Raw genomic sequence first — 24,250 nt, forward strand, 5'->3', positions numbered from 1 at the left:
ATTCTTGAATCCTTGGGGACGTCTTGTCCAGGTGAGCTGGCCTTGAAACTCCTCCTGTGGGTCAGACCACTCAAAAGCAAAAAGAGGCTGAGATTCCCTTGCTATAGGTATACAGAAAAATGCATCCTTTAAATCTAAGACAGTATATACAGTTCTTTTGGGGCCCAGGAGGGAGAGTAGGGTATAGGGGTTAGGCACTGTCGGGTGTATATCTTCAACCCGTTTGTTAACTTCCCGCAAGTCCTGAACTGGTCGGTATTCCCCAGTCTCGGCCTTTTTGACGGGGAGCAAAGGAGTGTTCCATGAAGATTTACAAGGAACTAAAATCCCGTCTCCTCGGAGGCGGTTAATGTGTTTCCTGATCCCTTCCTTTGCTTCCTGGGAAAGAGGATACTGCCGGACGTGTATAGCCGTAGCTGTCGCCTTTAATTGTACCACCACTGGAGGTTGTTCTTTAGCCAAGCCAGGGGGATTCCCTTCTGCCCAGACCTCAGGAAACTCGTTCTGTAGGATTTGGAGGAGGCTTTCCCCCTTTGTCTCCTTTGGTTTTGAGACTGGCTCGTAAAGGCGGTATTCATCCACTGCTGCCATAAGCACCTGTACAGTGGGTTGTCTCAATGTTACAGTCATATCTCCTTCTGAAAACTGAATGCCAGCTCTTAACTTGTGGAGGAGATCTCTTCCCATCAAATTATATGGGGCATTAGGGAGGACCAAAAATCGATGTTTAACTAATCCCGAGGCTAAATTTAAAGTCCTTTCTGTTGTCCATTTATGTCTCTCTGTGCCATTTGCTCCTTGTACCCAAACTTCCTCTCCAGATAGTCTTCCCATAGGTTTAAGTAACGATGAAAATTGGGCCCCTGTGTCTACCAAAAAATCAACTGATTTCCCCTCCACTTCAATTTTTACCCGAGGTTCGGGGAGGGGTTCCGAACCATGGCCCCTTCAATCTCTGGTGGCAAGCATTGCCGTCTTCCTTTTAGGGCACTCCCGGGCCCAATGTCCTTTTTCTTTACAGTAAGCACACTGATTGGAATCTAAGTCTTCCCGCCTGCCTTCTCTCTGCTTAGGTTTTTCCTTCCATTTACTATCCCCTAGACGTCTCCTCCCCGCCTCATGTAATGTCAAAACCTTAACCAATTTTTTTGTCTCTTTTTCATCCTCTTGTGCATCCCTGTTCTTAAATACCTTTTCTGCTATTCCCACTAACTCAGTCAGATTTTTTCCTTCAAATCCTTCGATTTTCTGAAGTTTTCTCCTTATATCTGGGGCTGACTGACTTGCAAAAGCAAGATTCATTGCCCTCTGATTTTCAGGTGCCTCAGGATTGATCGGGCTATACATTTTATAGGCTTCAATTAGCCTTTCTAGGAAGGCTCCTGGAGACTCATTCTTACCTTGAATCACTGTACTAATTTTGGATAAATTTATGGGTCTCCTTGCAGCTGCATGGAGGCCTCCCAATAGAGCCTGGTGGTAGAAACGTAAGCTCTCCTTACCTTCATCAGAGTTTGGATCCCAGTCGGGAGATTCCCTCGGGCAGTAGTCCTCCATCCGGCGGAGATCGAGGTCCCTGCCAAGTCTCTCGCTTATCACCTTATGGGTTTCTCGCATGATGCGATCCCGTTCTTCCCCATTAAAGAGAGCCATAAGGAGCTGTTGAACATCTACCCAGGTGGGTTGATGAGTAAGAAAAACAGTTTCCAAGAGGCTAATTAAATCCTGAGGGTGATCAGAAAAGGATTTGTGTTGGGTTTTCCAGTTATAGATGTCAGAAGAGGAGAAAGGGATATAGCTTAAGTAAGGCCGCCCTCTACCCTCTGGTAGAGCAACCTCACGAAGGGGCAGCATCGGCGCAGACCGTACCAGTGAGGTAGAGGAAGGCTGAGGAGGATAGGGGAAAGGGGAAGGATCAGGGCAGTCTCGCCGCATGGTGATCCCATAGGTGGACCCCGACAGTGTATGAGGTGGACTTGTAAAGACATTTTGGGACCGAGAGTCAGATTTAGAAGACAAATAAAGGGGGGTGAATTCCGCATCCTCCATATCTGATGGAGGTAGAACGGTCTTCTTCCCTGAATCCCCCTCATCTGCTTGTTCTGGTTTTGGTGCTCCAACCTGCCTTAGAGGGAGAGAAATAATTTCATTAACGGGTGGAAGATGGGACTGGAGCCATGACGGTGGCTCTTCTATCAGGTATCGCCAGGCCACAATATATGGTACTTGGTCTCGATGTAGATCCAAGACCTCACTCAGGGTAGAATATATCTGAGTCAAGGCAAACGTTCCTTCCGGTGGCCACCCTGTGGAGAAATTGGGCCATTCTAATTGACAGAGTGTTTTTAGTTTTCCTGGATAAACCTTATCACCTGACTAAGTGGCTTTACCTTGAAAATCTTTGAAATGTTCAAGAACAAGACCTAGGGGTGTCACAGGCCCCTTATTCTCTGTTTGTCCCATTTCTCCAAATACAACAAACAGCACAACAGACAACAACAAAAGAACAAGACAAAAACAAACGTAGACCCAGTGATCCTTATCCAGAGCCTGCTGCTGGGGGGGGCTTTTTTGGTCCACAACACACCACACAATAGATAACAAAAGAACCAGACAAAGACAACTGCAGGCCCAGCGATTCTTACCCAAAATTTGCCACTTATGGCGGCTATTTTCATCTTCCAACCGCCTAAGGGGACTCGAAACCCTCAACTGCCTAAGGGGTGGCAGGGGAATCATACCCCCCGACCACGCAGGGGGACTCAAACCACCCGACCGCCCAGGGGGACTCAAACCCCCCGACCGCCCAGGGGGACTCGAACCCCTCGACCGCGCAGGGGGACTCGAACCCCCCGACCGCCCAGGGGGACTCGAACCCCCTTTCCTTCTATCAGCAGAGGGATGGGGCGTCCTCGCATCCACTCCAGCCCTGGGGAGCATGGCTGCGTCCAGCTTCTCCCCGGTGGGCTATACCCTGGAGCTCCAACCAGACAGACGGATATGATCCCAATACCTCGGAACCCAATACTTCGAACGCAATACCTTGAAACCCAATACTTCGAAACCCAATACCTCGAAACCCAATACCTCGAAACCCAATACCTCGAAACCCAATACCTCGAAACCCAATACCTCCCGAGGCTTTTCCTAAAAATTCTGATGCTGGCTCATTTCTCGTCGTTTGATCCCGGACGAGCCCCCAAATGTTAGGGTCCATGATCAAAGGAACGAGACTGATACAAAGCGAAGGTCAAGCAAAGCTTTATTTCGCGCCAAGCATCATGAATTGCACTGACTGGTCAGGGCTTTCTTTTATAAAAGATGACAACTTTGACCCCGGCGAGCCTACTCCCAATGAGGTTGCTGACATCTAGGTCGTTTCTCACTGTGTCACTGCTGAGGGTCCTGGAGTGCGGGGCAGGGCCGCTGGCATCGCAGGCGTCGAGGGACTGCTGACAACTGGACCGCAGATGTCTCAGGACCGCAGGCGTCGAGGGACCGCTGACAACTGGACCGCAGATGTCTCAGGACCGCAGGCGTCGAGGGACCGCTGACAACTGGACCTCAGATGTCTCAGGACCGCAGGCGTCGAGGGACCGCTGACAACTGGACTGCAGACGTCTCAGGACCGCAGGCGTCGAGGGACCGCTGACAACTGGACCACAGACAACTGGACTGCTGGGCCACCGGAGGCTGGAGGCTGCAGGCGATGGCTCGGGGCTGCCGCCAGAGGCTGGAAGCTGCAGGCGGCGGCGCTCGGGGCCGCCGCAGGAGGCTGGACCGCCAAACGCGGTTATAGCTCTTACAAGAGCTGTTACAGCTCTTCTATACACCGTTGACTCCCCTGCTCTTCTGCGACTTCCACCGCTCTCCGCTCCACTTCACCGCTCTCCGCCGACTTCACCGCTCTTCGCTCCACTCTCCGCGGACTCGGCTCCACCGCTCTCCAGCTGCAGCCCCGGCTCTCCTGCAGCAGCCCCGGCTCTCCTGCAGCAGCCCCCCTTTGACAGCCTGGCAGAGTAACCTTTATGGGCGTGGTTAAGCCCCGCCCCTACACAGGTGGCCAATTGAATTCCAATTTTCCCAGTGGATATACATACGGCTTACTGATTGGATGACTCCACTCAGTCTGCCCCACCCTTACAAGAAGTACTCTTGTGCATCAGCTTCCCCAATAGTCTGGGATTTAAGCTACAGTCTGGGGAGAGATACCTGAATATCCAGGTTGAGTAGATGTGATGGCATCGGGCCAAGTCAGGTCCCACCAGCAGGTTATGAGGCCCACTGTCCATGTGCCTGACTGGAGGTCGTGGCTCAGGCTGTGTCAGACAGAGCCTCAGTGCCCTTGGTGGCCTATGATATTAGGGTGCTGTAGAGGGCCATGCAGGTGGATCCTCATGTGGGGTTTCTGGGCAGACCCACAAGACACTTCTTTTTGTTTCTCATGCAATATGCTGTGTTGTGGCTCCAGAATTCCCTATCATGAGGGCTTGCGAATCAGGAGGGTGAGGATGGAATTGTCAACACAAGGTATGGTTAAATTCAGTGCAAAGCAGAAGGCAGTCCCAGTGTGTAGTGGCTGATTCGAGATATCCAGCACCTGAGTAAGGCAAGATGTCAGATTTTTGCTCACACTGGAGTTTGTGTTTAAGATGACCACCAAATGGAGGGGTGTCGTCTGGAGGCTATGGAGCATGTGCCACCCTGGGGCTTTTGATGTGCTCCAAACAGCAAGGTTTCCTTCTACTGGGCAGGGCGAGTCTGGTTTGTTTGCTCCACCATCCCCCATATGGAAAGTTTGGGTAGCAGAGCTCTCCCGCATGGAAGCCTGGAAAGCACACCTCCACTGATCATTGCAGCTGAAGAACATGACAGCTTCTATCTGGTGGTTCTGGGACGAAGTTCCTTGCCACCAGAGATGACATGGAGTTTCATGCTTTTGGATCACAATGCTTGTTTGTATCCAGGGAGAGTTTAGAATGTTGGGGTGGTCAGGGGCCATGCAGGATTCTCTTACACTGAGTCTTGGACACAGTTACCAAGAGCAAGGTATCCTTTTGGGGACAGGAGGGGTCCTGTTGTGTGGCTCAGGGACCACAGTTGGAATATAAGTTGGTATTGGAGAAAAGGCCTCTGGGGTCAGGCATCTGAAAATCCAATTTAGGGTATCGATGAAGTCCTGACAGGGCATGTCAGGTTCAATATTCTGACTCAGAGCCTTTGACTTGGATTTCTGCCTGGAGGCAGGTGCTCATTGTGTGTCAGAATATGCATTTCGGTCCAGAACATTCTTTGAAATTGAGGTGGGCTCTGGGGCTTTTACTTTGCTCTTAATCTTCAGGGTTTGGGCAACAGTGAAGTGTAGAGACTCCTTCAGGAGGGTTGGCACAATCATCTGGTGTTGTACCAGAGGCCCCATCCTGGAGGGCATGTGTGCCAGTGCTTTGGGAACAGAAATCTGCCAACGCGAAATAGGGTTAGGGTTAGGGCCAAGGTGATCACAGTCCCGATCTGCAGGCCCTGAGGGCATCTCATATTGTACTGAAATTAAGGTGTCATGGAAGCAATAGTGCAGGCTTTTCTGTCTGGACTGTCCAAGATGGTCGCAAAAAGCAGGGTTGGCTTCATGGGGCCATGGGAGATTCTTCGTCTCTAGGGATTCTGCCCAGCTCCCAAGAGTTTGGTGTCTCTGGGGGAAGGGAAGTCTGTGGTTTTCCGTCTCAGAGGGCTCCCAAAAGAAGGATTCCAGAGATAGGTTCTAGGTCTGGGTGCCTGGCAAACAAGAACGAGTGTGAATATTTGGCCCTAGGGACCTAGCAAGTCCGCTCTATGGGCTCCCGGTCCAGCTACGGAGGGGGTTTGTTTGAAAGCAGGATCATGCTGAGGGTCACAATGCCTGTTTGTGCCCAGGATGGCTCCCATCAGTGGCTGTGGTCTCATGGGCCATACAGCTGGTTCCCATTCTGAGGGCTGGACACCCATCTCAACAGCCAGGTTTCCTGCCATCAGGAAGGTGGAATACCCTTGTGCATCAGGTTCACCCATATTCAGGGATTTGAGCTATGGTCTGGGAGAGATGCCTGATTATCCAGGTTGAGTAGATGTGACGGCTTCGGGCCAAGGCAAGTCCCACCAGCATGTTATGGGGCCCAATGTCCACTTGCCTAACTGGAGGTCGTGACTCGTGCTGTGCCAGACAGAGCCTGAGTGCTGTGGCGGCCTATGTTATTAGAGTGCCATCAAGGGCCATGCAGGTGGATTCTCATGTGGAATTTCTGGAAAGACTCAGCGGGCACATCTTCTTTCTGTGGGGTAGGCAGAAAACTGCGTTGTGGCCCCAGAATTCCCTAACAAGAGGGCTTGTGGACCAGTTGGGTGAGGTTGGAATGGTAAACACAAGCTACGGTTAAATTCAGTGCCAAGTGGAAGGAAGATCCAGTGTGCAGTGGCTGATTCAAGATACCCAGCACCTGAGTTAGGGCGGATGTCAGATGTTTGTTCACACTGTAGTTTGTATCTATGATGACCGCAAAATTGGGGGTAGCATCACGAGACCATGGATGATTTCCCACGGTGGGGCTTGTGAGATGTTCCAGACAACAAGGTTCCCTTCTACCGGACAGGGGCAGTCTGGTTTCTTTGCTCCATGGTCCCCCATATAGGAAGTTTGGGTAGCAGAGCTCTCCCACATGGATGTTTGGGAAGCACAACTCCATTGACCATTGCAGCTGAGGAACATGACTGTTTTGATCTGGTGGCTGTGGAGAGAAGCTCCAAGGGAGCTGATTTGACATGGAGTTTCAGGCTGTTGGATCACAAAGCTGGTTTATATCCAGGGAGATGTTAGAATGCTGGGGTGGTCAGGGGTCATGCAGGGTTCTCCTATACTGAGTTTTAGACACAGCTACCAAAAGCAAGGTATCCTTCTGGGGACAGGAGGGGTTCTGTTTTGTGGCTCAGGGACCACATATTGGAATATAACTTGGTATTGGAGAACAGTCCTCTGGGGAAAGGCACCTGAAAATCTAAGCTAGGGTATTGATGAAGTCCTAGGGGCATGTCAGTTTCAATCTTCCGACTCAGGGCCATTGACTTGGGTGTCTTCCTGGATGTAGGTCATCAGGGTGTTTCAAACAGCACATTTGCATCCAGAGCAGCCTCAAATATTGGGGTGGGCTCAGGGGCCTTTCCAGTTTCTCCTAATCTGGAGGGTTTGGTCAACTATGATGGGCACAGTTTCCTTCGGGATGGCAGGCCTAACCCTAACACTAACCTTAACCCTAACCCTAACCCTAACCACCCAGGGGGACTTGAACCAACTTGACCGTCTAAGAAGACTTGAACCCCCCGACCACCCAGGGGGACTCGAACCCCTTGTCCGTCTAGGGGGACTCGAAACCCCTAACCGCCCAAAGGGACTCGAAACCCCCAACCGCCCAGGGTGACTCAAACCCCTTGACCGTCTAGGGGCACTCGAACCCCCTGACCGTCTAGGGGTACTTGAACCCCCAGACTGCCTATGGGGACTCAAACACCCCATCAGGCCCCTGACAGACCAGGGGGACACGAACACCCCAGTGACCGCCTAGGGGGATTCAAAACCCCCGACCGCCAAGGGGGCCTTGAACCCCCCGTCGATCTACCAGCAGAGGGATGGGGCATCCCCGCATCCACTCCAGCCCTGGGGAGCAAGGCTGCATCCATCTTCTCCTGCTGGGCCATACCCTGAAGCTCCAACCAGAAAGACAGACTGTGATCTTACCTCCAGAGGCTTTTCCCAAAAATTCCAATGCTGGCTCAGTTATCATCATTGGAATCCGGGTGCCCCCTCCAATGTTAGGGTCTGTAATGAAAGTAGCAGGACTGATACAAAGCGAAGGTCAAGCAAAACTTTATTTCGTGCCAAGCATCGAGAATCAAACTGACCGGTCAGGGCTGTCTCATGCAAAGAGGCGACCCCTTGCAGTATCACAGACTAACTTTTATAGAGGTAGTTTAGTCGGGCTATACACAGGTGGCCAATGAGTTTGCAATACACAGAGAACACTGCACATTCATTCTAAGCCTGCCACACACAGGAAAAAAAAATGCTAGGTAACACACGGGTGCCCAGTTGAATTTCAATTTACCCTAGTAGATATATGCTTGCCTCACTGATTGGATGTCTTCACATGGCCTGACCCGACCTTGTGTCTGTGCTTTGCAAGTAAGGTCCTCTGGGAAGGGTGGGATCAATCTAAGTTTACTGAGGCGGGTCAATATAAGTTCACTATATAAACACAGAATGACTCTGTCTGGGTAATCAAACCCTCACAGGGGAACCTTAAGCACAATAGAGAACTCCTTCTTCCAGATGGCAGAAACCTGGATGTTGAGATGGGTGTCCAACACTCAGAGTGGGAGCCAGCTGCATGGCCAATGAGACCACGACAACTCCTGAGGGCAGCCCTGGGCACAAACAGGCATTGTGAGCCTCAGCCTGAGCATGCTTTCAAACAAGCACTCTCAGATGCACCAGCAGGATCCCGCATTGCAGGCCTGGTACGCCCCTAGGCCCAAATCCTAAACATTGGTGGGATTTTCCAGGTGACCAGACCCAGAGTCTGTCTCTGGAATCCCTGTTTTGGGGCACCCTGAAGATGGAAAACAGCACTCTTTCCTTCCCCGAGAAAGCAACCAAACGATTGTGAGCCACCAGGATCCTTAGAGAGGAAAAAGTCTCCCACGGCCCCATGAGACCACACATGCATTCCGAGGCCATTCTAGACACAAAATCCAGGAAGAAAAGCCTGTGCTACCGCCTTCCAGTCACCAAAGTTACAGTTCCTGAAGAGCTGCCCTCCAGGTTTATGCATTGGGCCTGCAATCACCTCGCCATTAACCCTAACCTGATTAGGGTTTGCAGACTTCTCTCCCAAAACCATAGCTCACATGTCCTCCATGATGGGAACTCTAGAGCCACAACACAGGACTGTTCCTGCCATCCCCAAGGAAAGTGGGCCCATCATAGTTTCCCAAACCCTCTAGATTAGGATAAAATTGGATGGCCCCTGAGCCCATCCCAATATTGGAGGCTGCTCTGGACACAAATGTGGAGTCGGAAACACCCCGATCACCTACATCCAGGCAGACACCCATGTCAATGGTTCTGAGTCAGAAGATTGAACCTGACATTCCCCTAGCACCTCATTAGAACCCTAGAATAAGTTTTCAGGCATCTGTCCTCAGAGGCCTGTTCTGGAATACCACCTTAAAATACAACTTTTGGTCCCTGAGCCACACAACAGTACTTGTCCTTTCCCCAGAAACTAACCGTGAATTCGACCTGTGCCAAATCCTGCAGGATAGGAGAATCCTGCATGGCACATTAGACACCAGCACATTTTATGATCTTCCTGGTAACAAACCGGCATTGTGGCCCATCTGAAAGAAAATCCATGTCAGTTCAAGGCCTTGGTTCTTCTTGGTACCACAAGAACGAACCTGCCATGTTCCTTAGCTGAAATGGTCAATGGAGGTGTGCTTTCCAGGCATCCATGTCGGAGAGCTCTGCTACCCAAACATTCCACATGGGGGACCCTGGAGCAAACAAACCACACTCCACCTTTCCAGTAGAAGGAAGCCTTGCTGTTTGGAGTATCTTACAAGCCTCAGCATGGGAAATCCTCTGTGGCCTTTTGATGTCACTTCCCTCCATTTGTCATTCATCATAGACACAAAGTCCAGTGTGAGCAAACCTGTGACATCCGCCCTTAATCAGGTGCTGTTTATCTCGAATACACCGATGCACATTGGAACTGCCTTCTGCTTGCACTGAATTGAACCGTAGCTTGTGTTTACAATTCCATCCTCACTCTACTTGTCCCCAAGACCTCTTAATAGGGAATTCTAGATCCACAACATAGCATTCTGCCTTCCTTATAGAAAGAAGAAGGGCCTGGTGAGTCTGCCAAGAAACACCACAAAATATCAATCTGCACGGCCCTCAGGGAACCCCAGTTAATAGGCTGCCCTGGCTATTAGTGTGCTGTCTGACAGAGCCCAGGGCCCGACCTCGAGTAAGCCACCCAAAGAGCAGGCCCCATATACAGTTTGTGAGACCGGTCATGGCCCAAGTCTGTTAACTCTACCCATCCTTGGTATTCAGGCACATGTCCCTAGACGTTTGCTGGAATCCCTGCCAAAAGGGGACCCTGAAGCACAATAGAGAATTTCTCCCTCCACATGGCAGGAAACCTGGTTGTTGGGATGGGTGTCCAACCCTCAGAGTGGGAGACAGCTACAAGGCCATTGAGACCACGCACACTCTTGAAGACTACCCTGGACAGAAACAGGCACGATGACCCTCAGCTTGAGCATGCTTTCAAATAAGCCCTCTCAGATGTAACAACAGGATCCCGCATTGCAGGCCTGGTACGCTACTAGACCCAAATCCAAAACTTGGTGGGAGTTTTTCAGGCGCCCACACCCAGAGCCCGTCTCTGGAATCCCTGTTTTGGGGCACGCCTAAGATGGAAACGAGCAGTCATCCTTTCCCCGACAAATACACAAAACTATGGGGAGCCGCCAAGACCTCAGAGAGGAAAAATCTCTCATGGACCCATGAGACAACACCTGCATTCCGAGGCCATCCTGGACACACATTCCAGATAGAAAAGCCTATGCTACTGCCCTCCGGTCACCCTAATTACAGTTCCTGACGAGCTGCCGCCCATGTCTACACATTGGGCCTTAGATCACCTCGCCACTAACCCTAACCCGATTTATTTTTGCATACTTGTCTCCCAAAACCATGGCTCACATGCCCTGAAGGATGTGGTCTGTGGAGCCAAACCACAGGACAGTGGCTGCCATCCCCAAGGAAACTGTGCCTGTCACAGTTGCCCAAACCTTTCAAATCAGGAGAAACCTGCAAGGCCCCTGAGCCCTCCCCAATATTGATGGCCCCTCTGCATGCAAATGCACAGTCTGAAACGCTCTGGTCACATACAACCATGAGACAGCCAAGTCAATTGTCCTGAGTCAGAAGATTAAACCTGACATGTCCCTAGGGACTCATTGGAACTCTAGATTAGGTTTTCAGGCATCTGTCCTCAGGGGCCTGTTATGGAATACCAATTTATGATACAGTATGTGGTCCCTGAGCCACACAACAGAACATCTCCTGTCCCCAGAAAGACACCATGCTCTTCTTCCTATGGCAAACTCTCAGGTTAGGAGAATCCTGCTGGGCACCTTAGCCATCAGCACATGATAAGATATCCCTGGTAACAATCCAGCATGTGACCCAACTTCAATAGATTCCATGTCAACTCAAGGCCTTGGTACTTCATACCAGAGCCACCAGAACGAACCTGCCATGTTCCTCAGCTGCAATGGTCAATGGAGGTGTGCCTCTAGGCATCCACGTGGGAGTGCTCTGCTACACAAACTTTCTAAATGGAGGACACTAGAACAAACAAACCAGGCTCCACCTGTCCAATACTAGGAAACCTTGCTGTTTGGAGCATCTCACAAGCCTCAGCATGGGAAATGCTCCATGGCCTCTTGACGCCACCCCTCCATTTGTTGGTCATCATAGACACAAACTCCAGCATGAGCAAACATCTGACATCTGTCTTTACTCAGGTGGTGGATATTCGAATCAGCCGCTGCACACTGGAATTGCCTTTCGCTTGGCACTGAATTTAACCTTAGCTTGGGTTTACAATTCCATCCTCACCCTACTAGTCTGCAAGCCGTCTTGATAGGGAACACTGGAGCCACAATGTAGCATTCTGACTTCCCCATAGAAAGAAGAGCGTGTTGAGTCTGCCCAGAAACTCCTCATGAAAATCATTCTATTCAGTCCTCCGGGAACCCCGATTTATATGCTTCCCTGGCCACTAGTGCTGTGTCTGACACAGCCTGAGCCCGGACCTCATGTCAGCTACCCAGAGGGCGGGTCCCATATCCAGCATGTGAGACCGGCCATGATCCAGGACTGTCATCTCTACCCATCCTTGTTATTCAGGCATCTGTCTCCAGACCTATGCTGGAATCCCTGCCAATGGGGGAGCCTGAAGCAAAATAGAGAACTCCTCCTTCCCCATGGCAGGAATCCACTCTGTTAGGATGGGTGTCCAACTCTCAGAGTGGGAGCCAGCTGCATGGCCAATGAGACCACGCCGACTCATGATGGCCGCCCTGGGCACAAGCAGGCATTGTGACACTCAACCTGAGGATGCTTTCAACCAAACTTTCTCAGTTGCACCTCTCAGTTGCACAGTTTGGGCAACTATGACAGGCACAGTTTCCTTGGGGATGGCAGCCACAGTCCTGTGGTTTGGCTCCACAGACCACATCACAGGGCATGTGAGCCATGGTTTTGGGAGACAAGTCTGCAAACACAAATTGGGTTAGGGTTAGTGGCGAGGTGATCTAAGGCCCAATTTCATACCTGGTACGCCCCTAGGCCCAAATCTTAACCCTTCGTGGGATTTTCCAGGCAACCAGACCTACAGCCCCTCTCTGGAATCCCTGTTTTGGGGCACCCCTAAGATAGAAAACAGCAATCTTCCCTTCCCTGAGAAAGCCACCAAACTCTGGGGAGCCACCAGGATCCCTAGATAGGAAAAATCTCCCATGGACTCATGAGATCACACATGCATTCTGAGGCCATCCTGGACACACAATCCAGATACAAAAGCCTGTGCTACCATCTTCGAGTCAACCGATTTACAATTCCTGATGAGCTGCCCTCCAGGTCGATGCATTGGGTCTGAGATCACCTGGCAACTAACCCCAACCCGAGTTTGTGTTTGCAGATTTCTCTCCCAAAACCATTGCTAACATGCCCTCCAGGATGGGGTCACTGGAGCCTCACCACAGATATGTGCCTGCCATCCCCAAGGAAACTGTGCCCATCACAGTTGCCCAAACCATCCAGATTAGGAGAAAAATGCAAGGCCCCTGAGATCACCCCAATACTGGAGACCGCTATGGATGAAAATGCACAGTCTGAAACACCCTGATTACCTGAATCCAGGCAGGCACCCAAGCCAATGGTCCTGAGTCAGAAGATTGAAACTGACATGCCCCTAGGACTTCACTGGACCCCTAGATTAGGTTTTCAGGCATCTGTCGTCAGAGACCTGTTCTAGAATACTAACTTATGATACACCATGTGGTCCCTGAACCCCACAACAGAACATATCCTGTCTTCAGATGGAACTCGTGCTCTTGGACCTGTGTCAAATGCTCAGGGTACATGAATCCTACAGGGCCGCATAGCCACCAGCACATTCTAAGATCTCACTGGTAACAAACCTGCATTGTTCTCCATCTCCATGAGCCTCCATGTCAACTCAAGGCATTGGTACTTTGCCCAAGAGCCACCAGAACGAATCTGCCATTTTCCTCAGCTGCAATGGTCAATGGAGGTGTGCTTTCCAGGCATCCATGTGGGAGAGCTCTGCTACCCAAACTTTTAATATGGGGAGCCCTAGAGTAAACAAACCAGACTCCCCCTGTCCGTTAGAAGGAAACCTTGCTGTTTAGAGCATCTAACAAGCCCCAGCGTGGGAAATCCTCCATGGCCTCTTTTTTTTTTTTTTTTTTTTCTCATTAAACTTTTGTTTTAATGGGTCTCAAAATTCTGTGATAGATTTTTGGTCAAGTTGTTTCCATTAAAAAGTACTGATTTTAAAAACTAATAACTTAAAACTGCCACACACACACACACACACAAATAAACAAATGGTCCACAAAACATTCTCCTTTCCTTCTGAAGGTTTTATGATGCATTGTTATCATTAACCAGTCTTTTACTATTAAACTTACATGGCCAATTGACACAAACAGTTCTGAGACCGTTTTTCCACCACTGATTAAGACTGGGGTGGTACGTATTGGGTATAATATTCATTTAGTCTTCTGAGCTTTCTGGGAAGACTTGGTGACCTTGCCAGCTCCAGCTGCCTTCTTGTCCACTGCTTTGATGACACCCACAGCAACTGTCTGTCTCATGTCATGAACAGTGAAACGGCCCAGAGGAGGATAGTCAGAGAAGCTCTCAACACACATAGGCTTGCCAGGAACCATATCAACAATGGCAGGGTCACCAGATTTCAAGAACTTGGGATCATCTTCCAGCTTTTTTCCAGAACGATGATCTATCTTCTCCTTCAGCTCAGCAAACTTGCAAGCAATGTGAGCTATGTGACAAACCAGCACAGGTGCATATCCAGCACTAATTTGGCCTGGATGGTTTAGGATAATCACCTGAGCTGTGAAGCCAGCTGCTTCCATTGGTGGGTCATTTTTGCTGTCACCAGCCACATTGCCACTACGAACATCTTTGACAGATACGTTCTTGACATTGAAGCCCACATTGTCCCCAGGAAGAGCCTCACTCAAAGCTTCATGGTGCATTTCAACAGACTTGACTTCAGTTGTAACATTGACTGGAGCAAAAGTGACCACCATGCCAGGCTTAAGGACACCAGTCTCCACTCGGCCCACAGGGACAGTACCAATACCACCAATTTTGTAGACGTCCTGGAGAGGCAGATGCAAGGGCTTGTCAGTTGGACGAGGTGGTGTCAGAATGCAATCCAGAGCTTCAAGCAGTGTGGTTCCACTGGCATTCCCATTTTTATGGGTGACTTTCCATCCCTTGAACCAAGGCATATTAGCACTTGGCTCCAGCATGTTGTCACCATTCCAACCAGAAATTGTCACAAATGCTACTGTGTCGGGGTTGTAGCCAATTTTCTTAATGTAGGTGCTGACTTCCTTAACGATTTCTTCGTATCTCTTCTGGCTGTAGGGTGGCTCAGTGGAATCCATTTTGTTAACACCAACAATTAGTTCTTTTACACCCAGTGTGTAAGCCAGAAGGGCATGCTCACGGGTCTGCCCGTTCTTGGAGATACCTGCTTCAAATTCAACAACACCAGCAGCAACAGTCAGGACAGCACAGTCAGCCTGGGATGTGCCTGTAAGCATGTTTTTTATAAAGTCTCTGCGTCCTGGAGCATCAATGATAGTCACATAATACTTGCTGGTTTCAAATTTCCACAGGGAGATATCAATGGTGATACCACGTTCACATTCAGCTTTCAGTTTATCCAAGACCCAGGCATACTTGAAGGAGCATTTTCCCATCTCAGCAGCCTCCTTCTCGAAATTTTCGATAGTTCTTTTATCGATCCCACCACATTTGTAGATCAGATGACCAGTAGTGGTAGACTTGCCCGAATCTACGTGTCCAATGACAACAATGTTGATATGAGTCTTTTCCTTCCCCATTCTGGTTTAGGATGAGCGGTGGTTTTCAGGACACCTGTGTTCTGGCTGCAAACCCATTGCGAAAAAGCCTCCATGGCCTCTTGATGACACAACTTTATTTGTCAGTCATCATAGAAACAAACTCCAGCGTGAGCAAACATCTGACATACACCCTTACTCAGGTGCTGGATATTCAAATAAGCTGTTGTACACTGAAACTGCCTTTTGTTTGGCACTGAATTGAAAAGGAGCTTGGGTTTACAATTTCATCCTCACCCTCCAGGTCTGCAAGTCCTCTTGACAGTGAATTCTGGAGCCACAACGCAGCATTCTGCCTTCCCCATAGAAAGAAGAATGGCCTGGTTTAGTACTCCCAGAAACACCACATGGGGATCAATCTGCTCAGATCACGAGGGAACCCCGATTTATAGGCTGCCATGGCCACTAGTGCTGTGTCTGACAGAGCCTGAGCCCCGACCTCATGGCAACCACCCAGTGGGCGGGGTCCATATCCAACATGTGAGACTGGCCATGGCCCAGGGCCATCATCTCTACCCATCCTTGGTATTCAGGTATCTGTTCCCTACACCTTTGCTGGAATCACTAACAATGGGGGAACCTGAAGCACAATAGCGAACTCCTCCTTCCCCATGGCAGGAATTCTGGCTGTTGGGATGGTAGTCCAAACCTCAGAGTGGAATCCAGTTGCAAGGCCAATGAGACTACGCCCACTTATGAGGGCCACCCTGGGCACAAGCAGGCATTTTGATGCTAAGCCTGAGCATGCTTTCAAATAAATGCTCTCAGTTGCACCTCCAGGATCCCGCATTACAGCCCTGGTATGCCCCTAGGCCCAAATCCTAAACATTGGTGGGATTTTCCAGGCGCCCAGACCCAAAGTCTGTCTCTGGAATCCCTGTTTTGGGGCACCCCTAAGTTGGAAAACAGCACTCTTCCCTTCCCCAAGAAAGCAACCAAACTATTGGGAGCAGTCAGCAACTTTGAGAGGAAAAATCTCCCATTAACCCATGAGACCACACCTGCATTCTGAGCCCATCATGGAAACAAAATCCAGATACAATAGTCTGTGGTACTGCCTTCAAGTCACCTGATTTACAGTTCCTGATGAGCTTCCCTCAGGTCTATGCATTGGGCCTGCGATCACCTCGCCTCTAACCCTAACCCGAGTTTGTGTTTGCAGACTTCTCTCCCAAAACCATGGTTCACATGCCCTCCAGGATGGGGCATCTGGAGCCACACCACAGGACGTGCCTGCTATCCCCAAGGAAACAGTGCCTGTCACAGTTGCCCAAACCCTCCAGATTAGGAGAAACTTGTAAGGCCCCTGAGCCCACCAATATGGAGGCTGCTCCATATGGAGCATATGGAGGCTGCTCTGGATGCAAATGCTCAGTCAAAACACCCTGATCAACTTCATCCAGGCAGACATCCAAGTCAATGATCCTGAGTCAGATGATTGAAACTGACATGCCCCTAAGACCTATTTGGAACTGTAGATTAGGTTTTCAGGCTTCTGTACGCAGAGGCCTGTTCTTGAATACCAACTTATGATGAAACATGTGGTCCCTGAGCCCCACAACTGAACATCTCCTGCCCAGACAGAAGCCGTGCTCTTGGACCTGAGTCAAACCCTCAGGGTATATGAATCCTGCACAGGCCCTTAGCCATCAGCATATTCTAAGATCATCCTGGTAACAAACCAGCATTGTGACCCATCTTCATGAGACTCATGTCAACTCAAAGAACTGGGACTTTTACTCAGAGTGACAAGACAAACCTGCCATGTTCCTCAGCTGGTAAATAGATGTGTGCTTTCCAGGCATCCATGAGGGAGTGCTCTGATACCCAAACTATCCACATGGGGAACCCTGTAGCAAACAAACAGACTCCCCCTGTCTGGTAGAAGGTAACTTTGCTGTGTGGAGCATCTCACAAGCTCCACCATGGGAAATCCTCCATGGCCTCTTGACACCACACCTCCATTTGTTGGTCATCATAGGCATAAAGTCCAGTGTGAGCAAACATCTGACCTCCACCCTTACTCAGGTGCTGGATATTCCTATCAGCCCCTGCACACTGGAAATGCCTTTCACTTGGCACTGGATTTAACCGTAGCTTGCATTTACAATTCCATCCTCACCCTCCTGGTCCGCAAGTCCTCTTAATAGTGCATTCTGGAGCCACAACACAGCATTCTGCCTCCCCATAGAAAGAAAAAGGGCCTTGTGAGTCTGCCCAGAAACTCCACATAGGATCAGTCTACTCTACCCTTGAGGGAACCCCAATTTATAGGCTCCCCTAGCACCTAGTGCCGTGTCTGAATGAGCCTGAGCCCCGACCTCGTGTCAGCCACCCAGCGGGAGGGTCGCATATCCAGCATGTAAGATTTGCCATGTCCCAGGGCCATCATCTCTACCCATCCTTGGTATTCAGGCATCTGTCTCCAGACCTTTGCTCGAATCCCAGCTAATGGGGGAACCTGAAGCCCAGTAGAAAACTCCTCCTTCCCATGGCAGGAATCCTGGATGTTAGGGTGGATGTCCAAACCTCAGGGTGGAAGCCAGCTGCATGGCCAAGGAGACCACGCCCACTCATGAGGGCCGCCCTTGGCACAAGCCGGCATTATGACCCTCCGCAATAGCATGCTTTCAAATAAACGCTCTCAGTTGCACCTCCAGGATTCCACATTGCAGGCCTGGTATGCCCCTAGGCCCAAATCCTAACACTTGGTGGGATTTTCCACGTGCCTATACCCATAGCCCGTCACTGGAATCTCTGTTTTAGGGTACCCCTAAGATTGAAAACAGCACTCTTCTCTTCCCTGAGAAAACCACAAACTATCGGGAGCCTCAGGATCCTTGAGAGGAAAAATCTCCCATGGTCCCATGAGACCACACCTGCATTCCAAGGCCATAGTGGATACACAATCCAGATACAAGAGCCTGTGCTACTGCCTTCTAGTCACCTGATTTACCTTTCCTGATATGCTGCCCTCCAGGTCTATGCATTGGGCCTGCGAATACCTCGCCAATAACCTTATCCTGAGTTTGTGTTTGCAGATTTCTCTCTCAAAAGCATGGCTCACATGCCCTCCAGGATGGGGCCCATGGAGTCACACCACAGGACTGTGCCTGCCATCCCCAAGGAAACTCGGCCTATCATGTTGCCCAAACCTTCCTGATTAGGAGAAATCTGCAAGGCTACTGAGCCCAACCCAATTATGGAGGCCGCTCTGGATGCAAATGCACAGTCTGAAACACCCCGTTCACCTCCATTTAGGCAGACACCCAAGTCAATGGTCCTGAGTTAGATGATTGAACCTGACATGGCCCTAGGACCTCACTGGAAGCCTAGATAAGCTTTTCAGGCTTCTGTCCTCAGAGGCCTCTTCTGGAATGCCAACTTATGATACATCTTATGGTCCCTGAGCCCCACAACAGAAAATCTCCTGTCCCCACCTGGAAGCCGTGCTCTTGGACCTGTGGCCAACCCTCAGGGTATATGAATCCTGCCTCTTAGCCCCTTAGCCCCTTAGCCACCTTAGCTACCAGCTCCTTAGCCACCTTAGCCACAGCCCCTTAACCACCAGAACATTCTAAGAGCTCCCTGGTAACAAACCAGCATTGTGACCCATCTTCATGAGACTTCATGTCAACTCATGGCCTTGGTACTTCGCCCAGAGCCAGCAGAACGAACCTGCCATATTCCTCAGCTTCAATGGTCAGTAGAGGTGTCCTTTCCAGGATTCCATGAAGTAGTGCTCTGCTACCCAAACTTTCCACATGGGGGAACCTGGAACAAACTGCCCCTGTCCAGAAGAAGGAAACCTTGCTGTTTGGAACATCTCACAAGCCCCAACTTGGGAAATACTCCATGGTCTCTTGACGCCACCCCTCCATTTGTAAGTCAACATAGACACAAACCCTAGCATGAGCAAACATCTGACATCCACCCTTACTCAGGTGCTGGATATCACGAATAAGGTGCTACACATTGGAACTGCCTTCCGCTTGACCCTGTATTGAACCATAGCTTGTGTTTACAATTCCATCCTCACCCTCCTGGTCTGCAAGCCCTCTTGAGATGGAACTCTAGAGCCACAACGCAACATACTGGTTTCCCAATAGAGAGAAAAAGGGCCTGGTGAGTCTGCCCAGAAACTCCACATGAGGATCAATCTGCTCGGCGCTTGAGGGAACCCCAGTTTATAGGCTGCCCTGGGTACTAGTGATGTGTCTGCCAGAGCCTAGCCAAGACCTAGTGTCAGCCATCAAGTGATAGGGGCCCATATCCAGCATTTGAAACTGGCCATGGTCCAAGTCCGTCATCTCTACCCATCTTTGGTATTCAGGCATCTGTCCCCAGACATTTGCTGGAATCCCTGCCAATGAGGGAACCTGAAGCAGCATAGAGAACTTTTCCTTTCCCATGGCAGGGATCCTACCTGTTGGGATGGGTTTCCAACCTTCAAAGTGGGAGCCAGCTCCATGGACAAGGAGACCACGCCCACTCTTGAGTACCACCGGGACACAAGCAGGCATGGTGACCCTCAGCCTGAGCATGCTTTCAAACAAACGCTCTCATTAGCACCTTCAGGACCCCGCATTACAGGCCTGGTATGCCGTTAGGCCCAAATCACAACACTTGGTGGGATTTTCCAGTGGCCCAGACCCAGAGGCCGTCTCTGGAATCCCTATTTTGGGGCACCCGTAATTTGGAAAACAGCACTATTCTTTTCCCCGAGAAAGCCACCAAACTATTGGGAGCCCCAGGAAGCTTAGAGAGGAAAAATCTGCCATGGACCCATGAGACCACACCTGCATTCCGAGGCCATCCTGGACACGCAATCCAGATACAACAGCCTGTGCTACCACCTTCGAGTCATCCGATTTACAGTTCCTGAGGAGCTGCCTTCCAGGTCTATGCATTGTGCCTGCAATCACCTCGCCACTAACCCTAACCCGAGTTTGTGTTTTCAGACGTCCCTCCCAAAACCATGCTTCACATGACCTCAAGATTGTGGTATCTAGAGCCACAACAAAGGACTGTGCCTGCCATACTCAAGGAAACTGTGCCCGTCACTGTTGCCCAAATCCTTAGATTAGGAGAAACCTACAAGGCGCCTGAGCCCAGCCCAATATTGGAGGCTGCTCTGGACTCAAATGCACAGTTTGAAACAACCTGATCACCTCCATCCAGACTGACACCCAAGTCAATGGTCCTGAGTCAGAAGATTGTACTTGACATGCCCAGAGGACTTCATTGGAACACTGGATTAGGTTTTCAGGTATCCATCCTCAGAGGCCCGTTCTGGAATACCAATTTATGGTACAACATGTGGTCCCTGAGCCACAGAATAGAACATCTCCTGTCCCAGGAAGGAAGCCGTGCTCATGGACCTGTGTCAAACCCTCAGGGTAGATGAATCCTGAATGGCCCCTTAGCACCATAGCACATTCTATGATCACCCTGGTAACAAACTAGCATTGTGACCCATATTCATGAGACTCCATGTCAACTCAAGGCCTTGATACTTCACCCCAGAACCACCAGAAGGAACCTGCCATGTTCCTCAGCTGCAATGGTCAATGGAGGTGTGCTTTCTACGCATCCACGTGGGATAGCTATGCTATCCAATCTTACCACATGTGGGACCCTGGAGCAAACAAACCAGACTCCCCCTGTCCGGTAGATGGAAATCAGTTTGGAGCATCTCACAAGCCCCAGGGTGGGAAATCCTCAATGGCCTTGACGCCACCCCTCCATTTCTCAGTCATCATAGACACAAACTCCAGCATGAGCAAATATCTGACATCCACCCATACTCAGGTGCTGGATATTCGATTCAACCGCTGCACACTGGAAGTGCCTTTTGCTTAACTCTATATTTAACCATAGCTTGAGTTTACAATTCCATCCTCAGCTTCCTGGCCCACAAGCCCTCTTAATAGGGTATTCTGGAACCAAAGGCAGCATTCTGCCTTCCCCATAGAAACAAGAAGGGCCTGGTGAGTCTCCCCAGAAAGCTCATATGAGGATTAATCTGCTCAGTGCTCGAGGGAACCCTGATTTATAGGCTGCCTTGGACACTAGTGCTGTGACTGGCAGAGCCTGAGCCAAGTCCTAGTGTCAGCCACCCAGAGATCGGGGCCCATATCCACCATGTGAGATCGGCCATGACCCATGTCTGTCATCTCTGCCCATCCTTGGTATTCAGGCATCTGTCCCCAGACCTTTGCTGGAATCCCTGTTAATGGGGGAACCTGAAGCACAATAGAGAACTACTCTTTCCCCATGGCAGGAATCCTGTCTGTTGGGATGGGTGTTCAACCCTCAAAGTGGGAGCCAACTGTATGGCCAAGGATCGAACTGTATGGCCAACGAGACCACGCCCACTCACGAGGACCACCCTGGGCACAAGCAGGCATTGTGACCCTCAGCCTGACCATGCTTTCAATCAAGCCCTCTCATTTGCACATCCAGGATCCCGCATGCAGTCCTGGTATGCCCCTAGGCCCAAATCCTAACACTTGGTGGGATTTTCCAGGTGCCCAGCCCCAGAGCCCATCTCTGAAATCCCTGTATTGGGGCACTCCAAAGATGGAATACAGCACTCTTCCCTTCGCCGAGAAAGCCACAATAGTATAGGGAGCTGCCAGGATCCTTGAGAGGAAAAAACTCCCATGGACCCATAAGACAACACCTGCATTCCGAGGCCATCCTGGACACACAAGCCAGATACAAAAGCCTGTGCTACCACCTTCGGGGCACCTCATTTACAGTTCCTGACAAGCTGCCCTCCAAGTCTATGCATTGGGCCTGTGATTACCTCGCCGCTAACCTTAACCCGAGTTTGTGTTTGCAGACTTCTCTCCCAAAACCATGGCTCATATGTTCTCCAGGATGGGGTCTTAGAAGCCACACCACAGGACTGTGCATGCCATCCCCAAGGAAAATGTGCCCATCACAGTTGCCCACACCCTCCAGAATAGGAGAAACCTGCAAGTCCCCTGAGCCCACCCCAATATTGGAGGCCACTGGATGCAAATGCCCATTATGAAACACCCTGATGCCCTACATCCAGGAAGACAGCCAAATCAAAGGTACCGAGTCAGATCAGTGAACCTAACATGCCCCTGGATGTCCCTGGAACCCTAGATTCGGTTTTCAGACATCTGTCTTCAAAGGCATGTTCCCAGAATGTGAATTTATGTTATAACATGTGGGCACTGGGCCACACAACAGATCATCCTGTCCCCAGGAAAAAAAAACCCGTGCTCTTCCATATGTGCCAAAGCCCAGGATAGTAGAATTTTGTACAGTTCTTAGCCACCAGCAAATTCTAAGATCTCCCTGGTAACAAACCAGCACTGTGGACCATCTGCAAGAGATTCCATTTCAAATCAAGGACTTGGTACTTCGCTCCAGAGACACCAGAAAGAACCTGCCATGTTCCTCAGCTGCAATGGTCAATCGATTTGAGCTTTCTAGGCATCCATGCGGTAAAGCTCTGCTACCCATATTTTCCACATGGGGGACCCTGGAGCAAATAAACCACACTCCACCTGTCCAGTAGAACGAAACCTTGCTGTTTGGAGCAGCTCATAAGCCTCAACGTGAAAACCCCTCCATGGCCTCTTGATGCCAGCCCTCTATTTGTCAGTCATCATAGATACAAACTCCAGTGTGAGCAAATATCTGCGGATGCCCTTCCTCAGGTGCAGGATATCTCAAATAAGCCACTGCACATAGGAACTGCCTTCCGCATGGCATTGAAATAAACCGTAGCTTGTGTTTACAATTCCAACTTCACCCGACTGCTCCTCCAGCCCTCTTGATAGGGAACTCTGGAGCCATAATACAGCATTCTGCCTTCCCGATAGAAACAAATGCCTGGTGAGTCTGGCCAGAAACCCCACATGAGGATCAATCTTCTCGGCCCCATATCGGAGGGAACCCTGATTTATAGGTTGCCCTGGCCACTACTGCTGTGTCTGACAGAGCCTGAGCCCCGACCTAGTGTCAGTCACCAGAGACTGGGCCCCAGATCTAGCATTTGAGATTGCCAAGGCCGAAGTATGTCATCTCTACGCATCCTTGGTATTCAGGCACCTGTCCCCAGACCTTGGCTGGAATCCCTGCAGGGGAACCTGAAGCACAATAGAAAACTCCTTCCTCATGGCAGGAAACTTGGCTGTTGGGATGGGTGTCCATCCCTCAAAGGGGGAGCCAGTTACAAGACCAATGAGACCATGCTCACTCCTGAGGGCCGCTCTGGGCACAAATAGGCATTGTGACCCTCAGCCTGAGCATGCTTGCAAAGAATCCCTCTCAGTTTCACCACCATGATCCCGCATTGCAGGCCTGGTATGCCTCTAGGCACAAATATTAAAACTTTGTGAGATTTGCAGGTGCCCAGACCCAGAGCCCACCTCTGGAATCCCTGTTTTGGGGCACCCCTCAGATGGAAAACAGCACTCTTCCCTTCCCTGAAAAAGCCACCAAATTATGGGGAGCCACCAGGATCCATAAAGAGAAAAAGTTTCCCATGGACCCATGAGAACCCACCTGCATTCCGAGGACATCCTGGACACACAATTGAGAGAAAAAAGCCTGTGCTACCACCATCCAATCACCCTAATTACAGTTTCAGATAAGCTGCCCTCCAGGTCTAAGCATTGAGCCTGTGATCACCTCTCCACTCACCCTAAATCGAATTTGTGTTTGCAGACTTCTCTACCAAACCATGGCACACATACCCTCCAGGTTGGGGTCTCTGGATCCACACCACAGGACTTTCCCTGCCATCCCCAAGGGAACTGTGCCCGTCACAGTAGCCCAAACCTTCTAGATTAGGAGAAACCTGCAAGTCCCCTGAGCCTACCCCAATATTGGCAGATGCTCTGAACACAAATGCACAGTCTGAAACACCCTGATCACCTACATCTAGGCAGACAGC

At 50.3% G+C, this 24,250-nt stretch overlaps 1 protein-coding gene across 1 annotated transcript; it reads right to left on the reverse strand.

Moving 5' to 3' along the window:
* Window positions 1–13,901: 13,901 nt before the first annotated feature.
* LOC122904624 (elongation factor 1-alpha 1-like) lies at window positions 13,902–15,312 on the reverse strand. The gene has a single exon (XM_044245642.1). The coding sequence runs from the start codon at window positions 15,289–15,291 to the stop codon at window positions 13,903–13,905; it is 1,389 nt and encodes a 462-aa protein (XP_044101577.1). The 5' UTR covers window positions 15,292–15,312; the 3' UTR covers window position 13,902.
* Between the last annotated feature and the right edge of the window lie 8,938 nt (window positions 15,313–24,250).

Source organism: Neovison vison, chromosome 4, assembly GCF_020171115.1.
Source record: "Neovison vison isolate M4711 chromosome 4, ASM_NN_V1, whole genome shotgun sequence".
Classification (NCBI taxonomy): Eukaryota; Metazoa; Chordata; class Mammalia; order Carnivora; family Mustelidae; genus Neogale; species Neogale vison.